We start from the raw sequence: 26,089 nt of genomic DNA, 5'->3' as shown, positions 1-26,089 counted from the left end.
TATCAGCATGGATACCATTTTTGTGGATGTTTTCTCTGTTACAAGTTAGATTTGAGGCAAAAAATCAAAACAGGTGTGCATTATGGTTTTCTCTGAGGAAATAAGAAGACATCGACGTAGTTTATGCAAGTTATACAATTAAAATACTGTAAAGTCATTTAAATATAAGACTTATGAAAATTATCAATCCAATTTATGAAACAGTTAATTGAGCATGACTCTCGTAGGAGTCAGGTCCATCTACACTAATGTAACATATCTGCAATACCGTCTTACTGTAAGCAGTAAGACTCATACCAATTGGAACAGGCTTTGGCGATATATGAAAATCTGTTATAAAGCAAATTATTACATAGACTATGAGCTAGTATTGGATAATGTAATACCACTATGGTTGCAAATACAAACTAAGAATTAAGGGAGCAGATGTTTAATTTATTCAGACATAACTGAATAAATTAAATATCTAGTAACAAAATGTGTAAGTTTAAGGCCTAAATTTAAAATCCTGCAGTGTCCCTGAAAAATGTATATATAATTAAAATAGATTCAGGCTCTCCAACATCTAAAAGGCACATACGCAGTGAGGCGCAGCAAAATAAAGCTTTATTTTCCCAAGGTAGGATTTCAACAGAACATCAGCAGTGAACAGTGAAAAAGGTGCCATCAACATTTCCCATTGCTAGCCCAGTGAGCCTGAGACCTAAAATTGTAGTTTAAAAATCAGTTCATAAAAATATATTAATTTTTTTCCTTTGACACCTTTTGAATATAAATATATATATTCCAATATAATAAAGCAGAACATGCAGAAACCACCTGTAACAGAGTGCATTAAATAGATGAGGATACAACTAAGATACAGAAGCCATGCTAGAAGTTACATAGGAGACAAAAAAACATAACACTTTAGACAACAGGTGGGAAAAGTGACATGGGTTAGTTTGTATGGAAAGAAAAATGCAGCAAAATGTCTCAATGTAACAGGCAGCATTGCTTCAAAAAGGCACTTTCCAGGGAAATAAAATTCCTGTCACATCGAGCAGAACATTCACGCATGGAAAAGAGTTGTTCCCCTCCTGGTGTTGCAGTGTGGTGCCATCACTCGGGAACAGCAGCAGCAGCGGTCTCCACCTTCCCGGACATGTCCTTGTCGATTCTAAAGAAACATTAAAAAGTCATGCGATAGCAGTAAGACCAGGATAGCCTGTATGATATGATCAGGATCAGCTTAGCACACTGACTAAACATTGGATGTTATGAAATTAAACATCCTGAAATATGATCTTTATCCATAGAACCTAACATAAAAATTGTTTTCAGCTAGAATGAATGTAAGACTCCTAATTTCTCCACAAAATAAGCTACAAAAAGCTAAAATGTATGTTCAGCTATAAAATCAACACTTAAAGTGTATAATTAATGCTCTTCCTTTGCTTTAAAAAATAAAAATTGCCCTTTTAATGGCAACGGCGTGCTTCTTATTACCATGTGTGATCAAATCAACTTTGCATTTCTAGTCAATTTTAAAGCAATACAGCTGCACCAATCAAGCTTCTATTGGCTGATGTAATGAAACTCCAGCAGCCTGCTAATTGATAAGTGTATACGATTAAATCAATTCATTTTGTGCCTTCAAATGTTTTTCAAATAAATGAATCCATCAGAATTTTACAGACACATTTTCTTTAAAGTCTAACCAACAAATAATGTATAGATTTGGACCTCTTTCCAAATAGGATTTCAAAATAAAATAGAGTGCTGCCATATATTTTTTCATGAACAGTTGAAAAAAGAAATTGAACAATAGTGTTGATTTATGCATAAAAACATACAATATTTCTGTATTTTTTTATTAATCCAATAGAAAATGCAAGAACATTTATGAGGTCAAGAAATAGATTACTGATTGATGCTTCTGTCATTGTTAAATAATAATTAAATCTTTACATTAACTTTTTTAAATGTAATAAACCTACATTTTCTCTTGCAGTCCTGTTAGTCCTTTAGAGTTGATATTGTTATACATTTCATCCATACACATTAATCATTCACCATTTATCAGGGATGAACGGTGCATTTCCGAGTGCATAAGCAAAGCTGACAAAAGATCTCTGCTATTTACCAAAACATCGGTGGAGAGCAGGAGTGCAAAATGAGTGAGTCATGCGAAAAGCTGTGAGAGTGAACAAGCAGGGTGTTCAGTGAGGGCCACTTACTGACAACCATGTGAGGACACGGTTAATGTGCAATAGTGCAACCACAGACACCACAATGACGAGGACAAACTAGTTCCTTCTGTTACTAACTTGAACAAAGAACTTACCAAATGTACACTGCATAAACTCTAAACCTGTTGTTTGTTTTACAAGAAATAGGCCAATAAGTGTAACGTTACGACAATCTGCACACATTCACCTTCCTATGAGCTACTTAACATTGAGGTCTAAACTAGGTGAGGATTTGCATCTCCAGAATGAAACAGAAGACGAAGCTTTGCAGCAAATGTAATCATTAAATACTAATTTATTCTAACTTAACATCGCTAGATCAGTCAAGAATTTAGCTGGTTAAACAATCAACAAGCCACCTATTTAACTCAGTGAACAGTCATTCAATTGGAATTTAAACCACGTCAGGTGAAATTTGCAGGAGTTCAGCTCAAAAAATAGGTGTCTTGGTGCGTTTCAGCAAGCTACCTGATCATCTGTTAGTTTTATTGAAAAGGATGCAGAGACTGACTCTTGGTGAAAGTGCAAATACCTTTGATTGCTTTTCCTATTTTTTTCGGCGTCAAACCTTAAGAGGGGCAGGAAATATGGTTTAAGCAGAGAAAAGGAAGACAACCAACAGCAAAAACAGATGAAAAAGGTCAGAATGTATCGGTCCCCTCAAATCTGGGGGCAGTTGTGGAGCAGTTTGTTTCTTAAAGGATGACTACAAATGACCTCTCATGTGCCAAGTCACACCAAATAAGAACTCAACATGATGTCCAGCAATGTGACCACCAGGAGTAAACATCAAATTGAAAACATTAAAACAAATTGAAAAATTAAAATCAGAAAAATATCACGTATAGTATCTCTAAGGCTACGTTCACACTGCAGGCCTTGATGCTCCATTCCAATTTTTTTTGTGAAATCCGATTTTTTTTCCGTCGCTGTTCATTTCCAAATATATGCGACTTGTATGTGATCTCCTGTGTGAACTGCATTCATACAACCTAAGTGTCCCGCATGCACAGTAGAGGATGCAATGACGTCACAAGCAAGCGTGCTCTGTGTTTACGGAGTAAACATGGATGGTAGTACTGGAGGACATGGATGGTTAAACATAAACACTACTCTCCGCATTATTGTCCACCATTGTTGTTTTTCCTGTCACTTCTTCGTAGCAAGAAGCAGAAGAGTGCTGGCTGTTCAGACACAGGTCACATTTGGAAAGATCAGATTCGTATCGGATTCAGGACCACATAACCAAGTGGCCTGGGGCAGATTGGAAAAAATCTGATCTGTGTTGTTCAGACTGTCATGAAAAGATCAGATCCAGGTCACGTATGGGCAAAAAAAAATCGGATTTGGGTCACTTCAGGCTGCGGTGTAAACGTAGCCTAAGTCATAAAGTTATTTGTTGAAACTCAGACCTATGCTTTACTTTGGCAGACTAATCACTACTTTGTTTAATGAAGTGATGCAAGCTGTTATATAGCTCTGTTTTTAGTGTAATCCAGCATGTGATTTTCTATAATCACATCCTCCCTTTCTGAGCACAGCAAATACGTAATGCTGCTCAACCATGCAGTATGGCTAAACGGGAGTTATTCAGGTGATAACTGAAGGAGTTTATCAAGTATTGATATTCAAAGAACCACATGGTGTATTCTGCATCCTTGTCTCCACCAACCTGTTAATTACAGATCAAACTCTGCTCCATCATTACTTCCAATAAAAATACCTGCTTGAGAATGACCAGCTGTGCCCTCTAGTGGATGGCTGAAACATTACATCACTGAGAAATTCCTTTTAAGAGGACATTATCAATTATTTGAAAAAAAAAAAAATGTTAACCTAATAAACCATTAATTAATAATTAACCACAAGTTGTTTATTAGTTTACATCTATTATACCCACATTTATGTTATAGCGTGTTCAGGGGTACAAAATAAAATGAAATAAATAAATGTATTATAAAATTCATAAATACATAATTAAATCATGAAATGCTAAATGAAATAAAAAAGTACTATTGAATATATCATCAAATAATTATTTTTCATTTATTCATTGTAAACATAATTTCACCATAAAATGTACCATGTTATTATTAAATAAAAAAAAAAAAAAAATTTTACTGATATGTTTCATCATTTCAAACTCATGAAATTATTTAAACTTTCAACCTGCTTCCATAAAGACCCTGACATCTGATCAGATGCTTCTTGCTAAGCAATACAAGGCAACTACTTCTTGGGATTATTTTAGTCTACAGTTATTGTCCATCACTGAAAAACTTCAAAAGCTTATTACAATCTATCTACAGCAAATTGGATGAGCATTTCCAACCGCTTAGTCCCTAGTTTGGTGTGATTTACATCTAATAAGCTTATGACAGAGCATCCAGGTGGCTGGTGGGTTGGAGCTTTCACTGATTTGAGCAAAATAAACTATAGCCTGGCTCACGTTCTCTCATGAGACCAAACTAGGAATATAAAAGCTGGATTTATACCAATATGCTTTACATGAATTGCAACAAGTTTTTGGAGTGGCTTCATATTTAAGCAAAAAAAGAATGACTTTATTTAAAATGAAAAAAGACAAGGAAAAGAAAAAAAACAAAAAAATGGAAAAACGTCTTTCTCAGTTTAAAGAATTTCATGAGTTTGCTATAGACACTATGGAAAAAATAAATAAATACAGATTAAAATAATGAAATGCATTTGAAAAGGATTGATTAAAAAAAATACTTAAGTAATAATTTGAAGGCATATTTAACCATTTAAGACCATATCTATGCATAATATACATTAACATGTCTATTTCATATTTTTTTTATTTTGTCCCCTTAACCTTCAAAAAAAAAAATTTATATATATATATATATATATATATATATATATATATATATATATATATATATATATATATATATATATATATATATAGTTTTATTCAAATGTGTGAGGCACACTGTAGTGTAAATGCGAGTAAGAGACACAAAGAATGTGACAGAACAGCAAAAAAGTAATTGAAATTTAACACTTTGGAAGCAGAACATGGTGACATTGCACCTGGTTGTGGAAATAAACAACTGATCAACATAAATGCAATCCTTATACTTTATACTCGCTGTGAAAAAACAGCTCCCTGCAAAAGTATTACATTCTGTTGAACTTTATTACTTCTTTCATGCAGCAAACTCCAAGGTATTAGTGAGTTTTATATGATAGAGCAACACAAAGAATAGAGTAATTTCTAAGTGGAAGAAAGCAAATAAAGACTTTCATTCTGTTTTCAAATTAACCGTTATGCCAGTGAATTTAAAGTCCTTTTTTAAAACCTCTGAATAATATCCCATCAAACTACCGGTAATTGCTTTCCTAAAGCAGCACTAAGTAACATTCCACCTCATTAAATCATGCTCTAAGTGACTGTGTGATGGTCATCTGTGTGTTCATGGCAGGATTGAGTATTCTGTCATCTCCCCCTGCTGTCCCTGTCCTGAAAAACCACACAGCAAAGTTTCTATTCCATCGACATGGTTTGCTGTCACACTGTAGGTTTTAAAAGTGGACAACTTGCAACAAAGCAGTGAGTGTGATGCTGGTTGCTCAAATTGCACAGAAATGACTAAGAGCAGGAGAACACACCCAAAAATGAAGGAAAATTACTATGGGAGTACTCAAAGCAGCACCTTGGTTTTGCTTACTTTTGCTGTTATTACGGCTACAAATGCATTGGGGGAGTCAAGAACAGCTAATTTAACAGGTTTTGAGACATTTCATTTTAGTTTTAGAATCCAGAGGGGGAAAAAACTGGTATGTTTAAGGCAGATCCAACACGGCAGGTGTGAAAATACCCTCAATCTCAATTAAAATAAAAAGGTTGCGTATGTCTATTCATATGTTTTAGCATAGATCAAACCACATAATGAAGACCAAGAAACACTGCAGAAAATTGAGGGAGAACCCTGTAACGAAGAAAGGCAATGATCAGAGAAGAAGCAGCCAAGAGGCTCATGGTGACTCTGGAGGAGCTGCAGAGATCCATAAATCATGTTGGAGAATCTGCCATCAAGACCTTTAGATGTTTGAGTTTACTGTGAGTTTATTGAAGGGAACACCATTGTTTTTTTTTTTACATCGGCCCCTTGATTTTACGGTATTACATCATGTTCTACTCACCCATATTAGTTTTGTGTCATTTGGAGCTGTTCCGAAGATATTTGGTTTTGTAAACCAAGTATTGTCTTTCTATGGGCAATGAGTTGAAGGCACAAACTAAACTGTTCATAATTTATTATTTATGGTACGCCAGTATTCATAACATGCAGGCGAATCATTCTCCGCCAGACATCTGCGGTTATATTTTTTATATTTATATTTTTTTTCAACAAAGCGGGGTGTGTATGACATCATACGCGCGCGCTGGCTACCTCTCATTCTTCCTGTCTGCTGAACTGCTGCAAGTTTTAATCACATGCCTGGAAGATGTCTAGTGCTACTACCACAGATCATCTCGCTCTCTAAATGGAATTGAACGATTTAGATTAGCTAGCAGAATGAATAGAAGGGGTAGAGCGTAGCCGCCTGTGGCCCAGGCTGCCTGTCACAACTCCAGTCCTGCGCGCAGATGACGTCATACACACTCCGCTTTGTTTAAAAAAAATATAAATATAAAAAATATAATCGCGGATGTCTGGGGGACAGTGATTCGCCTACATGTTATGAAAGCTGTAAAATAAATTATGAACAGTTTAGCTTCAACTCGCTGCCAATAGGAAGACGTTACTTGGATTACAAAACCGAATATCTTCGGAACAGCTCCAAATGACACAAAACTAATATGGGTGAGTAGAACATGATGGAATAATGTAAAATGAAGGGGCCAAGTAAAAAAAAAAACAAAAAAAAAAAACAGTGTTCCATTTTAAACAAAAAACAAAAAAATCTAAATCATATTTTTTATGTGGTTTTCAAATTTTATTTTTAAAAAAACTTTATTTTTTGACACAATTGAATTTTCCTATTTTCTACTTTTCTATTTTAGATCGCTTTTTACATGCTAATGGCATGCTTTTCAAATTGCAATTTACAAAATTTTTTATTTTTTTTTCTAAACACTTCACATCCAACACAAATGCTGGCTCATGATGCGCACGTTTACCAATAAAAATGTGCTTGTTGCCAGCTAATCACTCCAGAGGAGAGGGCCCCCAGGGATGAAGAGATAATATAAAACCTAAGTAAACAGCAAAGTTAGTGTCAAAAACTTTAGTTTTTTTAAGTTTTGTTTCTGGATTTTTTTTTTTATCCAAATTTTCATTTACAAAATTGAATCTTTGCTTTTAACAGTGGAACAAAATTAATTCCAGACACCACTCCCTCAACTGCATCTTTCTGCACATCCCTTTATGCCCTCTATATTCTATTTCTACAGTAAAAAGTTCTCAAAAACTACTTGGAGAATAATTAATTGTTAAGTCTTCAATAGTAAGTTGCTTTGGATAAAAGAACATCAAAGCCATCATGTTACCATCTTGTTATTAAGGTGACAAAATGTAAAGACAGTTGAAGAGATGAATACTTCTACAAAGAACTGCAAAATAAAAGTCAATATTAGCATACATACATGTAAGCAAATGACCTAAACCAAATACCAAACACAATATAGATCTTATCCAACAACTGTCATGCATTTAACAGCATTTTTGTGTCAAATACTCACTGTTTGATACAATCTGGTATCGACACATACTCCATTGGAACGAGTTCAGCAAGGTCTGTCAAGCTGTAAACATACTTGACTTTCTGGGTAAACTTGGAGCTGCAAAGGAAAACATACAGGGTACGACAACACTATGGATTTGAAGTTATCATTTAAATATTCTAAACACATAAACCCAAAATGTACCTTATGAAAGGTTTTGTGAGTGCCAGCAGGGTGCGAATAAACCAGGAGGGATGGACAATTATCAATGACTTTAGGTTTTTCCGTAACCTGTAGGAAGAGAACATTTAGAGGGTAGAAAGTCTCTTAATTAGGATTAAAAAGGAAAGGCTTAGATCTTTACTCTCTTTAGGAAAACTGCTTTTTTTTTTAAGGGTCTTGTTGAATTACCTTCTATCGATCTGCTGGTAGCACTTCCTGAGCCAGCCGACAGTCGGCATCTTTTTCCTAGACGTCGCCCCATTTAAATACACAATCATATAATTTTCTGCAACCAGCAGTTCCAGTGTACCAATGACATACCTGGAACAGAAACCACACATTACCAACTCGTCTAAAACACTGGCTTATTGAGCTTGGTGTGATTTACAGAGATTCTTACTTGAATAAATTATCCATGATGTATCTGTAATTTGGTTGACTGCTCTCAGGCATGAAGCAAACGGCAAACACAATTATAGCATTCAAACCATCACCATAATAACCTGCAGAAAACATGTAAATTAATGCCGTTTTGGAATCTAAATGTAAGAAAATTATCTAGAGTATAACAAATAAATTCGTTTCAATTGGTGTATGAGAGTTTAAAAAAAAAATGCACAGACCCCCATGACTGATAACTCTTTTGTACGGTTCAATAGCCTTCATATCCACTCTGTGATCTTGATCTCCAATATGGAAAAGCCTCCATCGTCGTCCTTCCTCCCGCTCTTCTGATGCTGAATATTCCTGGACTGTCTCTACACCTTTCTGGAGTAGTTCTGTTGTTTTTGGTTTAGGGAGATCATCTGAACAAGAAAGTATGATTACATATAAATGCATAAACAAAAAACAACTGTTTTGAGTGATTAAAACTTTCAAGCAGTTTTCATCAACATACATTCAAATCTTTGATTTTTTTTTGCTCATGCTCCAATTACATGCAGTTTGATCACCTGTATCTTGACAGCATGCTTTATTCTCAGATTAACCACCAATAATCACAGCTTTAGTTCATTCTATAATCTCCCTTTTAAAGAAAGAAAAAAAATACACCACCCTTTGTTCCACAACACACTTGAAAAATGTCCCGACAGATACAAATAAAAAACATCAGATGAAATTAAATATTTTGATATTCATTAGAAAATAATTTTTCACCATTTCATTAAAATTCAGGAGTAAATATTGATTTTGATGAGCTATTTAAGTAAATTATAGCTACGCTTACTCACATAAAATTTCTCCAATCCGATCTAAATCTTGGTAGATCAGAAGCTCAAAATCTCTGTTTATATGTACTCTAAATAAAAAGATCTGATCCTGACGTGTGTATACATGTACCAATCTTTTAAACAGAATAAATCAGTTAAGCGTGCAGAGAAAACTCTAGTTTTCCAGAACATTTTATTAGTAGAAGAAGAAGCTGCCTATTTGTAAACAAGCCCACCGCTCATCCTCAACTCCAGCTACTCTTTGTGCCCGCCCCTCACATTTTTTTTTATTATTTTTTTTTTATCAGTTCTTCACTTGTATCTGTTTATTTTATTTTTTATTTTTTTCCCCACTGTGGACCTTTGTCACATAATACAATTTGTTGTTGGTGGTTATTCTATTTAATTTAAGGGCTTAATGGTAGCTTATGCTAACGTTCCTTTGCTACAGAATAGAGGGCAGGGTAGCATGTTTATCCACACGTTACATTTAGAGCTACCTCCTCCACCAAGGAGGACCAGGAACCAGTGAATGAAGGTTAGTAAAAAGAAAAACATCCTGCTGATGCTGCACACATGCACAGAGAAGATGATTTTACTCCAAACATCCCAATGGGTGTGTACATCGATGCCAATGGGAATGATGGTCAGAAAAAAACACCCATCTCAATCGGAATGAAATGTCTTTCTGATCGGACCGAATCAGATTAGAATCTTCTGTCTGACACATTTTTAATCCGATAAGGCCTTTAGTCAGATTATTCGTCCATGTAACATAGCTATTATCTAATTCTTAAATGCCAGAATAAGATCTGTTTGACAGACATTTTTCATCACGTTTGTCAAATTTTGAAGTTTATATTCACTACGCAGAAAAAGCCTCTAAACTATACGACATAAACGAGAGAATAATGTATTGACTTCTGACAGTTTAATTCAGACTGAATCTGCAAACATGGATAAAAGAAAGCTGTGGACCTTCACAAGTCTGGTTCCCCCTAAAGTACAACTTTCAGATGCCTCAAGTTTATCTGTTTAAACAATTAAACATCACAGGAATGTTCAGCTATCACAGTTCAGGAAGGAGACCGTCTGTGTCCCAGATATTAATGTGTTTTATGCTAGGGACCTAGACATAAAAAGCAAGGTTAAGAGTTTGCAACTGACATAAGTAAGAAAGATGCCAGCTTTTGGAAAGGTATGAGGTACAGCCTGAGGTAACCAAAACTTTAGGTTACTTTCGTAACCCCGGTTCTCTGAGTAGCATGAGTGAGTGTCTCACATTGGGAACGCCTCCAGCGTGACCTCATCAGAAGCTCCTTTTACATTACGCCAGCCAGGATTGGCTGGAAAATAAGCCTGTCAGTGTCAGAGAGGGCAAGGTCCCTCCCCCTATAAATAGGGCTGACACTGTGCTGCTTGTTATTCAAAAGAATGACCACCTCTTCCTCGCAATGTTAGAGCAAGGAGGGTGGTTTGGTGAGACACTCACTCATGCTACTCAGAGAACCGGGGTTACGAAAGTAACCTAAAGTTCTCTTTCATAGCATTCGTTTCGTGTCTCACATTGGGAACGAAAGATATTCTGACTCCCGTATTGCTCAGCAGATCCCACATTATGCGCCTGCTGTCATCATCATTTATTTATATGAATTTAAATATATATATATATATTTATATATATATTATTTTTGCTCCCTGCTTGGTGTTACACTTAGAACTGAATGCGCCAGTGATGGAGCTGTGACATCCAGTTTGTAAAACCGAGTAAACGTGTGAGATGATGCCCAGCTTGCTGCCGCACATATCTCTTGCAGGGATACTCCTCTGAGTAGGGCCCATGAAGAGCTTAAGCCCCTAGTAGAGTGGGCCCGCAGGCCCTCCGGAGGCTGATGTCCCTTTGAACTATAAGCCAAAGAAATAGCATCAGTTATCCAATGTGCAAGCCGCTGTTTGGAAACAGCTTTTCCATTATGATTTTTAGCCCAGGAGACAAACAACTGGTCACTCTTCCTGACCTGAATTGTCCTCCTCACATAAATCCGTAAAGCGCGCACAGGACAGAGATTGTGTAGTCTTTCCTGTTCCTGTGATGAAAAAGGGGGAGGATGGAAGGCCATCAACTCAATGGGAGAATATGACCCCAACACTTTAGGCTCAAAAGCTGGGTTGGGAAGCAAAACCACTCTGGTCCCATCTAAAGAAAATTTCATGCAAGATGGATGCACTGATAAAGCGTGAATTTCACCCACGCGCTTTGCAGAAACCAGTGCCAATAGGAGCGCTGTTTTTAGAGCTACTACCTTTAATTCCACCTGATCCAGAGGTTCAAAGGGTGTGGTAGTAAGAGCATCCAGCACCAGGGGTAGATCCCAGGATGGAGCAATTGGTCTTGAAACAGGGAGCTTCCTTCGAGCTCCCCGCATGAAGCGGCACACCAAGGGATGCTGGCCCACAGTTTTCCCCTCAAAGCCTATGTGGCAGGCCGAAATTGCCGCCAAGTAGACCTTAATAGTGGAAAAAGCTTTCCCTTTATCAATCAGGCTCTGTAGGAAAGCTAAAATTACCCCCAGAGAACACTGAAAAGGAACATCTTTCATCTCTGAGCACCATTTTTCAAAAACGGACCATTTATACCCATACAGAGATCGTGTTGCAGGAGCCCTAGCATCCTGTATCGTCTCAATAATATTTTGTGGAAGCCCTACCGACTGTAGGTTAAACCACTCACGGGCCAGGCCCATAGAGCCAGTCTTTCTGGGTGGGGGTGAAAAATCTGTCCTCGTGCCTGAGACAGCAGATCCCTGCGTACAGGGAGTGACCATGGTTCCTGCCAGAGGAGCTGTGTTATCTCTGCTAACCAATGCTTCGCTGGCCAATTGGGTGCGATGAGGATCATTGTATGACCCTCTGCTCGTACCCTGGCTAGTGTAGGTGAAATGAGAGCTATTGGGGGAAACGCATAAAGCAGAGTGTGAGGCCAGTGGTGGGCTAGCGCATCTACCCCCAGAGGTGGGTTCCGATCGTGCAGGGAGAAGAACAGGGGACACTGATTGTTCTCTTGAGAAGCAAAAAGGTCCACGGATGGTTGACCGAACCGCTGCCAGACCATCCTCACCACATCTGGGTGGAGTTTCCACTCTGCATACATGGGATTCCCCCTGGAGAGAAGATCTGCTCCACAGTTCAACACTCCCTGTACATGGGTGGCCCTCAAAGACAGGAAGTGTCTGCTGCTCCAAATGATTAGTTTGTGAGCAAGCGTGTGGAGCCTCAGTGATCTCAGCCCCCCCTGCCTGTTGATATAAGCCACCACTGTTGTGTTGTCTGTTCTGATCAGCACATGGTGAGCTCTCAGGATGGGAAGGAAATGCTTTAATGCTAGGTGAACAGCCTTCAGCTCCAAGTAATTTATGTGCTTGGACTGCATTTCTGGACCCCAGGTTCCGTTCACCATTTTCCGTTCGCATATAGCCCCCCAGCCTGACAGAGAGGCATCTGTTGTGACAACCTTTCTGCTCTGCACCACTCCCATTGGGACACCCTGTGCCAGTGTCTCTTTGCTCCGCCATGGGCGCAGTGCAGCCATGCAGGCTGCCGTGACTCTTAGCATATGATGGGGGGTATGTGACTTTAACCTGTGAGAGGCTACCCATCGTTGGATTCCTCTCATGTGGAGACGTCCCAGAGGGATCACCACTAATGCTGCGGCCATCAGCCCCAGCAACCTCCTGCAGAGGCTGAATGATACCAGGTTCCCTCTTTGAAACCTGGACAAACAATTGAGCATTGTTTTCACTCTGTCCTCCGTTAGGCTTACTCTGGCATGGATTGAGTCCAGAGAGAGACCTATGAAAGCTATTCTCTGAGAGGGAAACAGGGAACTCTTTTCCAGGTTTATTTTGAAACCCAGATCCATCAGGTGCTCTTTTATCATAGCTGTGTGAAGTGAGGCTTCCTGGTGGGAGGACGAGGCGATCAGCCAATCGTCTATATACGTTGCCACACGTATTCCCCGCCTCCTGAGCGGACCCACCGCTGCCTCTGTGCATTTCACAAACACCCTCGGGCTCAGAGAGAGTCCGAAAGGGAGGACAAGGTATTCGTAACAGTTCCTGTGAAAAGAGAATCTCAGGTATTTTCTGTGTGGGGGGTAAATTGGGATGTGAAAATAAGCATCCTTGAGGTCGATTGATGTAAACCAATCGCCTGGACGCAGGAAACGCAGCAGGGACGCGTTTGTCAGCATCTTGAATCTGTATTTTCTTAGATGCCTGTTCAGCGCTCTGAGGTCTAGAATTGCACGCATTCCTCGGCCGCCTTTCTTTGGCACAAGGAAATAACGTGAATAAAAACCCTCGCTGCTGTGCTCTGGTTGAATCAGCCGTATCGCTTTCTTTTCCAGCAAAGAGGAAATCTCTTCCTTTAGGAAGAGAGCGGCTTGTCCCTCCGCGTGTGACTGGATTATTCCTCTGAAGCTTGGAGGAACTGCAGTGAACTGCAGTCTGTATCCCCTCCTGAGCGTTCTTAACACCCACTCTGAGTCTGTGCATTTTTCCCAAAGGTGGATGTTCACTGTCAGCTGGCTGACTGGCCAGTCTGACAGCGAGCTGCGAGCGCCCTCTATAGGTGGAGGGACGTAAACAGCTCCGTGCTGCATTGCGCATGCGCGTAGCGTCTGGTGCGCTACAGAGCTGCTCATGTTGGGGAGAGGTCTCACTTCTTTTGAAAAAGAAGGTACCGGCTCCCCGAGTGAAATGTTTATGTTTTTCAACATTTTTGACTGCGCCCTTGGTTCTCGACCTGGATGCGTCAGTCTGGAAGCATTTATTACAGTTGAACACAAAGACGTGCTTGTGAAACATGTTCGGGGTTCGCTCTGGATATCCCCGCATTGAACAGAGTCTTTCGACTTTCTGGCGTGGTGAGCAGGCCGGAACATCCTGTCGGTCACACGCTGTGTTTGGCTGAACTCTCTGAACAGGCTCAGGAACGGAGCCACGGAGGAGGGCGATCCCAGCTCGTTTCCTCCTCTCTGGAACGGTGTTAGGCCAACCGCTTCCTTCTCCTCACCGCCGGTGTGGAGGTGGGGGGTGGTTGGTCCGTGCGAGGGCCTTCAGGCTTTTTCTGCCAGTTAGCTTTGGGGGCAGATGTTTTCTGCGCACCTTGCGGTGCTGCTTGGGTCTTCGGCAGTTTTGGGATCCTGAAGGCAGGAGGGAAGCGGGCTGCTGCCTGGGCGAAGGTTTGGCGCTGGGGTGCGGGGGTCGCAGACGCAGCGGCAAACGTACGTCTGGGAAGGCACAGCTTTAGGGCTTCATCATCCCTCTTCTTCTCCTCCCATCTCTTTTGCATGGAGGTTACTGCTTCCCCAAACAGCCCTTGAGCTGATATGGGTGTGTCCAGGAGGTCCTCCTTCTCCTTAGTTGCCAGGGTAGTGAGATTCAGCCACCTGGCTCTCTCCTGCAAAACCATTAGTCCCATAGATCTGCCCATCGCTTGGATCGCCACCTTATGGAGGTGCAGGCAATGGTCGGTAATGACGCACACCTCCTCCCAGAGCGCAGCATCTGGTGCGGCAGTCATTTGCTCTTCCAGCTCTGCTTGATAGGCCATCAGCATAGAGGAGGCATTTAGAGCGCGGACTGAGAGCGCGGCTGCTCTGTAGCACTTATCAGTCAGGCTTGACTGAAAGCGGTCCGCTCTCGATGGAAGGGCGGGACCTCCCGCTGACATGGAAGTCTTCGGGTGCAGGTGTGTTGCAACGGCCGGCTCGACAGGCGCCAGGAGACGGCCAATTCTTCCAGCAGCTCCGGGAAAATTGGTAGGAGCTGTCTGGACGTCTTGCGGGTCTTAGGCAGCCTTTTTCCGTCAAAGCGGGAGCGGGCAGCTTCTGCCTGGACCTCTGGCCACTGAATATCGAGCTTTGCAGCAGCGCGTTTACACACGTCGTGCAAGTCAAAATCCAGCTCCGACGGGGAACCTTCCTGACCGGATTGCTCCGAGCCCGGGGGTGCGGGTTTTGCAATCCGTACCGAGGGCGCCGGGGCCGGGTCATAGTCCTCATCGTTGTCTGAGAAGGGTAGCTCCGACTCCAAGTCAGAGAGCTCCTCGTCCCCCTCAAACAGCAAATCGAGCTGGCTCGAAGCGATACCTAGCTCGGGCATTTCCCGTGGCAATGGGTCCACGGAATCGAGGATTTCTCCCCAGCTCGGTCCGGCCTCTGCATCGGTGGGTAAAGACACAGCCTGGTCGGCTGGTTCTTGTGTCGGTGCCGTGGAGGCCATCACCGGGTCATTACCGGACATGGTCGATTGACGAGCCAGGCGGCGGCGAAGCACCTTCAGGGAGAACCGGCTACAGTGTGAGCACTCCTCCGTAGATTGGAGGGCTGCCTGGGTGTGTTTCAGACCGAGACATACCACACAGGATGGGTGGGTGTCCCAGCTTGAAATTTTATTGCCACACGGACAGGTTCGTCCCTTGGGGCTCCCCTCCGCTTTCGCAGAGGATTTAGCAGTCTCCATTATTTTATTTTTATTTTGGAGATTGGCTTTGGGGCTACACGGGAATTAGCTTGTGAAAGCTAAGCTAACCAGGTGTGGCTAGGTTGGGGACGGCGTTTCGGCCACCCGGGGTGTAGCTACGGAGTATTGCTACTCAGTGTCGACCAACGTACAGCCGTGAGGCGGTGCGTTGACTCGAGTATTACTACTCGTTTTATGGTATTTCTACCAGGAAAACGTCTCCGCTTGATACCGAACCAGTTCGGAGCAAAGCGCCCAGCGACCGAGCTTGCGCGCGAGTCTTTGGACTGTTAAGCTAGGCTCCAAGAGAGACGGTATCCAAGAGGAAGCTAATTGGGAACTTCTGCTCGTTGCGAGAAGAGGTTTTTGAATAACAAGCAGCACAGTGTCAGCCCTATTTATAGGGGGAGGGACCTTGCCCTCTCTGACACTGACAGGCTTATTTTCCAGCCAATCCTGGCTGGCGTAATGTAAAAGGAGCTTCTGATGAGGTCACGCTGGAGGCGTTCCCAATGTGAGACACGAAACGAATGCTATGAAAGAGAACTGAAGGTTTTTGAATAATACTGCTTTATATTTGCATATAAAACAGAGCAAGCTTGCAAGTGTGAGAATACCGTGTATAGGTATAGAGATAGCAGCATGATGCTCTGTGGCAGAGGTATTGCACTTTAAAAAAAAAATGAATAGCACAATGTGGAAAGAAAGTGATCATTTGAACATTTAAAATGAACATTTGAAATAAACCAAGAAAATAAATAATCAAATAAAGAAAAGTGGAAAACATTGAAATAATTGAACACATGATTGGAATAACGGTGTATGATTGACTTTTGGTTTGCAGACAAATGATGAAGTTCATCTAAGAGCCCTTACCACAGGTAGAGAAAAACCTGCTGTTGGACTGTAGCCTGTTTCCAGGCACACATAGGAAACAACTCTTCCAAGTGAAAGAGAAGAATGCAGCAATGTGGGAACACAAACACAACAGACAGTATTTTAAACACAGTTAACGCAGTAAGCTACCAAAAAGAAACCTGCAAACTCCTGCAAAAATATTTAGAAATCAAGATTAAACAAGACCAGACTGCTTCTCCTCATGTTCAATCATTTTCTGTTTATAAGACAAATGAAAACAACCAGCATTTAAAGATGCAATGTTAGCACTAAAGCAAAGAAGTAGTTTACCTTCCCATTCAAACTCATTGCTGTTGTCTGAGGGGGTCTCTATTTCATCGAGATCCAGCTCTGTACTTTCTTCCAGCTCGTCAGAGAGAACAGAACCGTCGCTGCGGTCCAGAGTTAAACTGATGTCTGGAGCAGGAAGTTTTTTCTTGGTCTTCTTACCTTGACTTTCTGCATATTCTATAAGTAGAGGGAAATCATTAAAGTTCTATTATTTGTGAAACTATTTTAAGCACAGGTAAAAAATTTTTTTAAAGCCTTAATGAAAACTTGGGACTTATTATTAGAAAAGAAGAATAAATGCAAAAAAGTTTTTACAATTAGATTTCTTTGCAGAGAATAAAGTTTTCTGCAGAAATGTGCAGCATGTTGTTGTGATTACCAGGCTCTGTCTCTTCACAGGTTCCAGCAAAAAACTCATCAAGCTCCTCTTCCTCTGGGAGGGGCCTAATAAACATGAACAGCATCTAGACTTCAGCACATCATGGTTTTCCCAGAAAACCTAATCTTCAAATTTTAAAGCATGTGAGGCTGTGAGTACCGTGGAAAGTCTTCATCTTGCCATTCTTCCTTCAGTTCAACTCCTTCCAATCTTAAACGGGCTTCTGTGGTGGCAACCGACTCTTGCCGCTCGAAGCTGTTTGTAAAGCAAACAAGAATCAAACATTTCATAGTTAAAAGTATAGAATTGCTGAAAAATAAGGTGGCTTTTGTAGAATAAAATGGACTAAGATCAAGACTGGTTCGACACAGATTATCTGTACAATCTAAACACGTAATTGGTTATTTTTCAAAGATGATGCATAGAGTCCTAAAGGGCTTAGGCAGGAAGTCTTAAAGTTGAACTGATCCGCCAAAACACCACAGCTACGTTCGTTTCAGGGTTACTGCGTCAGACACAAGCAGCCTGTTCTTTAAAAGACACTGGGGCAACTGTAAGGATTACAGCAAAGTTCAATGATGGGGAATCGCTTCAAGGAAACCGGGACTAATTTGTCCTTTACTAAAGTCTAAGGTAAATTACAGCTTCCTTTAGGCCCACCAACAGCAGTCTCTGCTGATGGCCTCAAAGGAAAGTTTAAAGGTCGGCTTTTGAAACATTCCTATTAAAAGGATTTGATATGTTGAACTGATTCCTTATCGTAAATAAAAAGCATAAAACTGTAACATTTATACACTGAGAATGACTGGTGTGTAGAAGCGACTTAATTAAAGGATTGAGTTGATGATCAGGAAGCTCTCCAAGCTTTGTTTATGTATTGACACAAAGCAGTATGTGGAGTGTAACGGAAGCAGTAAACATAAAGACATTCACACGAGAAAGCACCGTAATCCCCGTAAATGAGCCGACAGATGCTTTGTGAGGCTAATCATCATACAATACACTTTTAGTCCCATGTTTGCATATTTAGTCATAAGTTACAGCTTGTAATTGGTCTCCTAATCAGGTCTTGCTTTTTGAAAGCTTACCAGCTTCTGCTAAGAGCTTAATTTATAAGCCTCAAACCTTGCTAATGCAAAATATGGCGTCTGTATTACTGCTTCACAGGGTTTCCTTTAGCACACTAAGGCACTGTATTTATGTTTATATAGAAATTCCACACATTTTATCCAGCAATTCACAACACGCCTGCTAAGGCGTCTGCTCATGCATTGGTTTAATCTTTCAAAAAAGAGAGCTGAAAACAAAAGATTACATTCTGCGAAAAAAAAAAAAAAAAAAGAAGTCAAAGCAGGCCACATATTTCTGAATTACGAAGCTGACAGAAAGGAAAAACTACAAAAAAAACACAAATCATAACGCCGAGTTTACAGTATGTGAAGCTGCATAAACCACCAGTCATGATGAAGCTAACCTGAAAAGGTGAGGTGTAACAAGCTGATCTTTTTTACGCTTTGCTGAAAAACACTATCATTGATTTTTTTTTGTAGGGCTGCAACTAACTTTTTTTTATTAATCGATTATTAATCCGATAGCCAAAGGTTACTTTAGGAAGATTTTTACTAAATTAAACCAGGTGAAACTAAAATGATTCCACTTGAGGAGTTCTGCATAGAGCATATTGACATATTAAAAAGTTTTTTTTTTTTAATCGTAAATGCAACATATTTATATATTTTCTTTTACAATTTTGATATAATTACTGCTCTAACTGTGTTGCTCTGTCAGCTAAAGACACATTTTAGAGTCCCTATACTCCAGGTAATTATTTTAATCAATTGCTAAATTAGTTGATGATTATTTCCATAATCGATTAATTACGATTAATTGTTTCAGCCCTATTTGTTTGTGAACAATTTTAAGTTTTTATTTTTAAGTTTTATTATTTTCCAAAAAGCTCCATCTTATGGAAAAATGCAGAAATTTAGTATGAATTTATGACAGATGTAAGAACGGTTTACTTTTTTGAAAATACAAAAACAAAAAAAATAAATTTATACTTTTTTCCTTATAACATTCCCTTTTCGAGTTTATTTTCATAGCATGTTTGAAAAACAAAATTCCTCACTACTATGGAAATTCAGCTAAAATTGGTCTATTCACTAGAAACCAAGATCAGGCATCATAAACTAATCAGACGGGCGTATCCTTACACGCCTAATAAACACCAACATAAGCCTGTCTGAATCTGATAGCATCTGCTGTTGATTCATCTGGAACTGACCTACAGGACTCCTTTCACAACAAACAAAAAGTTACAGATCTAACTGGTTCCTCGTCTATTTCATCCATTTAAATATGAAATTCCTATGATCAATTACAGCTATGATCAATTACATTGAAAATAATGTGTCTATGAAAACTGTTTTATTAAAGGACAACACTAAACAAAAATGAAACATCCATTGTTTTTAAAAACACACTTCAAAAGGATCATATAAAAAAGGCAACAAGGTTTTTATTGTGGGAAAAGTACTCAAAGAAATGTTTGAGTTTATAAAATGTTCTTACAGCACTGAGGCAACTTATAATACCAGTGATTGCTGCAATGGATAATGACAGCAGCAGCACCTGAACCTAGAAAGAAAAATGTAATTGTGTAGATGACTCTAAAGCTTTATCAGCTCTTAGACTTAAAGACCTGCTGTCTAACCTAACAAACAGAACCGCATACAGTTGACTTCACTCTTAAGTCAGAACCTTTGTTTTTTGCTGTAAAATATATGAGAAACACTCAAATGTTTTTAAAAATCAAATTCAACTTGATTTTAACACATCTAATGATTTTTTTTTACGTATGACTTTTATGCTTTAAAAAAATCAACGTAGGAGATTCTAAGAGTGAATGTAATCACTTTTCATTTCAATAAAATACAAAGAATTTTTCTTTCTAATTCTTACCTATATTTGTGAAACATTTCTTAAAGCTTCAATAAAGAGAAGATCATGCTGAGACAAATGGATGATATGATTTATAAGGATCTGTACCTTCAGAGGGTTTATTTCAAGGCATCTGACAATAAGGAATCTTAACCCTTTATAGGGCACTCAGTGAAATACTTTGAAAATCTAAATTTCAAGCCAATAGTGTTATTGGAATCCAGGACAAGACCTTATTACCTTTGTAACATAAAAAATATAGATATTTTGATGGCAAAATGAATGTCAATATAATAACAAGAAATGCCAACTTGCCTGAATATATATAAAAACAAAAGTGCTTCTATGAGAAATTCATGAAAAACACAGAGTTAAAGAAACATTTTTTTTGGTAAAACATAACCTCATAGACATTAATGCTGATACTGGCACTTACAATTTTTTTTAGTTTACAAAGCTAAATACAATTGTTAACAATAGCTGCTGCCATCAACACCTTCGTTTATATAGATATTGGAGATGGGCCTGTTTTCCAGTGTAGTCCTGTTTCTCTGACTGTGACTGGCTGGATGTGCTCTCTTCATCCTCTGACATGGGAGCTGGCTTGGAGCTCTGCTGCCTGGATGTGTGTTTCCTGCACCTTTTACAGTTGCTTTTTGTACAGTTGCTGTCTACTTGAACCCCAGTCAGCCTCAGTGGATGGCCGCTCACACTGAGCCTGGATCTGCTGGAGATTTCTTCCTGTTAAAAGGGAGTTTTTCCTCTCCACTGTCGCTACAAGCACGCTTAGTGTGAGGGATTGCATTTGAGTCAATGAGTCGATGCAATCAACTGGTTTTCCTTAGATAGAAAACTTTGAATCAATTTGACAATATGATCTAGTGAACTGTAAAGTGCCTTGAGATGACATGTGCTGTGAATTGGCGCTATAGAAATAAGCTGAATTGAACTAGGCTTGTTAACTTTTTAACTTTTCAATTAGGTTTTTACCTTTTTTCCTTACTTAACTTTTTTCCCCCACTTAATTTACATTAGGTAATGTATCGCTCATCTAATTGGTCAGATGCCTAAATAAGATGTACAGCCATGTAGCAATATAATAGCTGAATGGCTGGATATAGATCTTGTGCTTCTAGACTTTACTGAGGGAAGGGGGGACTCCATTTGTGAGGGGTATGCAAGTGATTAAAAAAGGTAACTTATAAAGGGTTAAAAGGATAAAAAAAAAAAAACTTCAATTTGTTCTAAAGCGTTTAGAAAGAGGATAATAATTGCACTAAATAGTTGTTTATATGTTCTAGGTAATTGTACACCCACACACCTGAATGGCCTAAATAAATGCCTGATAAATACTCACCTTCCAGCTGTTCCAGGTGGGGAGTGTGTCTTGGGAAGGCTACCCGGGGTAGAGCTTCCTCCTCCGGGATCTTTCTGCACTTTTCCCTGCATTGTATTTCTAGATTTGCTCAAACTTTCTTGAAGCGACTTCTCGTCATTTTCCACTTCGGAGACCAGTCTGACCTGCAAATCCTCCTCTTCTTCGCCTTCCTCTCCAGACACCCCGGAAGATGAGGGACTAGATGTCTGCCTGTCTCCCAAATCCCAGTGAGTCCTGCTGGGTGTGACTGACTCGGCTGAGCTATTGTTCGGATCACTTCCACCCTTCAACGCCGCCTCACTCTCTATCACGTCCGATGCCATGACTCCTCTTCCCCGCTCGCCTTGATGCTGAAGCGGTCTGGGCGGAATTAATTTAATAAAATGTTCCCAAATAAAACCAAGAGGCAAAACTCAACTTGTTCAGAAGTGTGTTGCTAACGGACTAGCTCCAGGAAGCCGCAAAGTAGCCAAACAATATGTTGCTAAAACGTACTTATTACTCACTACACAGAATAACCTTAACGGTGCTAAATTCCCCTCCTTAAACTTTGTTTTTTTAATCACCTTTGAACGCGTAAAGAAGCTAGCGGTCCCAGAGTCTGCTAGCTTTGCATAAGCAGCAGTGTTCCTGCTAATGAACTTCCCTTCCTTCCTTCCTCCAAGTCACAAAGCTCTGCCTCTCCTGCGGACGTTTACAAACTTTTAGCCTCGGCTACTTGAAGCTAACAGGGTTAGCCGCGGCTAATGTACCTAAAATGCTAATGACTAAATGTTTTTCACCGGATGTCTACTTTATCTGCCCAGCTCTCTGCTGTATATAAGACACGTCATCTCGCTTAGAGAACATGAGCGAATAGCGGCATTTTAAGCTTAACAAAGTTTCAGACACCTTAACGTGCGAATGGTTTCAACCATGGACGGTTCAATGAATGCCTTGCCCGTGGGCAAGCATATTTATCCAATGAGTGGCGCTCAACCACAGTTTGTTGCTTATTATAATGAAAAACTCATTAAGTATAACTTCTAATGGACGCGGATTTTTCTCATCTGTTAGTGATTGTTTTGAAACTTAGGTTTTCAGTGTCCAATGTGTGCTGTTTGTGTAGTTATGTAGAGAATAGAATAGAATAGAATAAAAAAATAGAATGGAATGGAATCAAGTAGAATGGAATACAATATAATAGAATAGAATAGAATGAAACGGAATGGAATCGAATGGAATGGAAAATAATAGAATGGAATGGAACGGAATGAAGTAGAATGGAATACAATAGAATAGAATGGAATGGAGTAGAAAAGAAAATAATGGAATTGAATATAATGGAATAGAATAGAAAAGAATGGAATAGAATAGAATGGAATATAATATAATATAATGGAATGGAATGGAATGGAATAGAATAGAATGGAATGGAACGGAATGAAGTAGAATGGAATACAATAGAATAGAATTGAATTGAATGGAATGGAATGTAATAGAATAGAATGGAATACAACAGAATAGACTGGAATGGAATGGAAAAGAATGGAATAGAATAGAATGGAATATAATATAATATAATGGAATGGAATAGAATAGAATGGAATGGAACGGAATGAAGTAGAATGGAATACAATAGAATAGAATTGAATGGAATAGAATGGAATGGAATGGAATAGAATAGAATATAATAGAATGGAATGGAATAGAATAGAATGGAATAGAATAGAATACAATAGAATAGAATGGAATGGAACGGAACTGAATTGAATGGAAAAGAATAGAATGGAATGGAACAGAAGGAATAGAATGGAATAGAATAGAATGGAATGGTGTGGAAAAGAATAGAATGGAATGGAACGGGATAAAGTAGAATAGAATAGAATAGAATAGAATAGAATAGAATAGAATGGAATGGAATGGAATGGAATGGAATGGAATGGAATGGAATAGAATAGAATAGAAAGGAACTGAATAGAATAGAATGGAAAATCCCTTTATTGTCCCACAATGGGGAAATTCTGGTGTTTACAGCAGCAAAAAGATTATAGAGAAAATTATCACAGAAATGTGGACCTTAGAAAAATGTATTAGAATAACATTAGAAACTGTGCAAAATCAGCATAAATGTAGCAACTTATTGAGGTTGTTGGGAACAGCAGGGGCGGAGCTAGATGCGGGACAAGGGATGGCCATGGCCACCCTTAGCCAATCATTGGCCACCCTGATGGCCAATCCTACCACTTTTTCCCTCTAATACAGACAGTGGCAACAGTAATACTCTCAAGTGGAATATTCAAACCATTTTAATTTTTCACATATTAACATTTACTTGACAACAAAGACACTTTGGTTAATTATGCACATAAATATACTGAAATTAAAGATAAGTACATAATTCATGCTCATTTCAGAACTAGATTTTGTTTTATATAGGGTAAAGAGAAAATTATGTGTCTCTGCAATTCATCTAGTCTTCAGTGAAATCAAAGATAAATAACTATTTTAATAAAAAAGTATTAAATAATCAATTTATGTAGATATTTTTACTAGTAAATTTCTTTTTTTTTTTTGCGGAATGATTATTTATAAAAATAAGTAATGACAATGGAAATTACGTTTACTCCAGAACTTAAACCTGAAAGACTTGTATCCACTATATATGCGTCTATTTGTTAGCAAAGGCTGTAGGAAAGGATAGTAGGTATTAATTTAGAAAACATGGATGATATGCTCATTAATTTTCCTGGTGGAACGATGTAGCTTAACATTAAGGTTCTGGCGCCTATCCACTTTCGTTCACCCCTCAACGTACATTGGTTATTGCCTGGCCACCCTTATAAAAATGTTCTATGCTTCTGGGGAACAGTGGTGGTCATAAAGTCATACAGCTACTTTGAAGAAGGATCTGTGATAACGCGCCCTGGTGCACTTAGGGTGCAGCAGTCTGTAAATGTTACAATGCAGATTTAGAATTACTTTATTAATCCCTTGTGGGAAATTCTTTTCTTGCAGTGCAACCATTTCCAGAAGACAGAAAAACAAGATTGTAAGTACAAATAAGGTATAAGAATAGAATACGATAAGGACAAGGACAAAACCACATAGGACAATAATAAAATAAAATAAGGATTCAACATTGTAGACAATTAACAGTATTTACTCATTCCAGTGGGAAATTACTGATATTAGTATTAGTTTGAGTGGCACAATATAGTAAAAAATACGATTTGAATCAAACAGTGAGTTTAAATAGAGAGTGAAAGCACAGAATAGAGTAATACAAAAAATACATACATATAAAAACAATAAACTTTTAAGTTAGTGAGAAAAAAAGAAAAATATACTATACTGTTATTAAGAAAGCATACTAAGATTAAATTAATTTATATTTGATATCTGATTAGTGTGATTAAAATTTATTCATGTTCATTTTAAACAAAGATGTTTTCACTTCACACGGATCTGTTCTTAGTGGTGCGGATTTACCTCTTGCAGTTTCATCTTTTGCCACTAGGTGGAGACAAAAGCTTGCTTAACTGATTCGGCGTAAAGAAAAATAAAACATAACTGAAAGTTATCGTTAGTTCTAAGGTTGCATTAGAAACGGTTTCAGTTTTTAATTTTATCGCTTTTATAATGGGTTTTCTGTCGTCTCCTTTCATCATGCAGTTATACTAAATATATATTTTTTTCTATATATTTTTTCTATATATACCCGTGATTCTAAAAACCGCTTGCACTCATAGCATGGATACCGTCATACACTAGGTATATACAAAAAAAAGTAATAATAATAATAATAATAATACTACTACTAATAATAATAATAATAATACTAATAATAATAATAATAATAATAATAATAATAATAATAATAATAATAATAATAATAATAATAATACATGAATAAATAGATACATTTCAAAATCCAGTAGAGTTTGGCGACGTGAGGAACATTTAAAAAAAATATTTAATATAATTATATTTTTAATTTTAAAGAGAGGGAAGAAAACTCATTTTATATTACAGATAAATGCTAATTGTTGGCTGCAATGTTTGCTGTGGATCATTCAGCATAATTTCAAATTAACACTCTGATATTTACACTGCTGTATCATTAAGCCTAATCACAGAAAGATAATCCAGGATATTAGTTTGCGCCTCTCGTTTACATTCTGTCTGTAATGCATCATCTTGTAATGGGCTAAACCACCACCAAAAAAAAAATAAAAAAAATGCCTCTTTAGGGAAGCTATTTCAGCCAAGTTAAAACTATTAGTATATCCAACCACATGGTCGCTGTCAAACAGAAGGCAATGGAAGTGTGGTAGAAGAA

At 38.7% G+C, this 26,089-nt stretch overlaps 1 protein-coding gene across 3 annotated transcripts; it reads right to left on the bottom strand.

The window, feature by feature from the left end:
• Positions 1-588: 588 nt before the first annotated feature.
• bnip2 (BCL2 interacting protein 2) lies at positions 589-22,698 on the bottom strand. Of its 3 annotated transcripts, XM_038268870.1 has the most exons (12): positions 21,912-22,698; positions 21,748-21,833; positions 17,610-17,705; positions 17,451-17,515; positions 17,072-17,248; positions 8,772-8,954; positions 8,549-8,651; positions 8,338-8,469; positions 8,131-8,217; positions 7,945-8,043; positions 2,764-2,799; positions 589-1,159 (listed from the first exon to the last, which is right to left on the bottom strand). In XM_038268870.1, the coding sequence occupies exons 1-12, from the start codon at positions 22,089-22,091 to the stop codon at positions 1,102-1,104; spliced, it is 1,302 nt and encodes a 433-aa protein (XP_038124798.1). In that variant the 5' UTR covers positions 22,092-22,698; the 3' UTR covers positions 589-1,101. The 3 variants fall into 3 exon arrangements, with proteins under 3 accessions (XP_038124798.1, XP_038124796.1, XP_038124797.1); XM_038268868.1 differs by having other exon boundaries at positions 21,748-22,698; XM_038268869.1 differs by lacking the exon at positions 2,764-2,799 and having other exon boundaries at positions 21,748-22,697.
• Positions 22,699-26,089: the final 3,391 nt, after the last annotated feature.

The sequence above is a fragment of the Cyprinodon tularosa genome, unplaced genomic scaffold (assembly GCF_016077235.1).
Source record: "Cyprinodon tularosa strain WSP-4 unplaced genomic scaffold, ASM1607723v1 ctg71, whole genome shotgun sequence".
Taxonomy (NCBI): domain Eukaryota; kingdom Metazoa; phylum Chordata; class Actinopteri; order Cyprinodontiformes; family Cyprinodontidae; genus Cyprinodon; species Cyprinodon tularosa.
Note: the sequence above shows the minus strand (reverse complement) of the source record. Positions and strands in the feature narration are given on the sequence as shown.

What these genes read in the sequence shown, in the direction of transcription:
- bnip2 (XM_038268868.1), bottom strand. Translation starts at nt 22,091, where the DNA reads ATGGCATCGGACGTGATAGAGAGTGAGGCGGCGTTGAAGGGTGGAAGT. An exon ending in CCACCTGGAACAGCTGGAAG is followed by an intron (nt 17,706 to 21,747) that starts GTGAGTATTTAT and finishes CTTTACAAACAG; the next exon opens with CTTCGAGCGGCAAGAGTCGG. An exon ending in CTGTGAAGAGACAGAGCCTG is followed by an intron (nt 17,249 to 17,450) that starts GTAATCACAACA and finishes CTCTACTTATAG; the next exon opens with AATATGCAGAAAGTCAAGGT.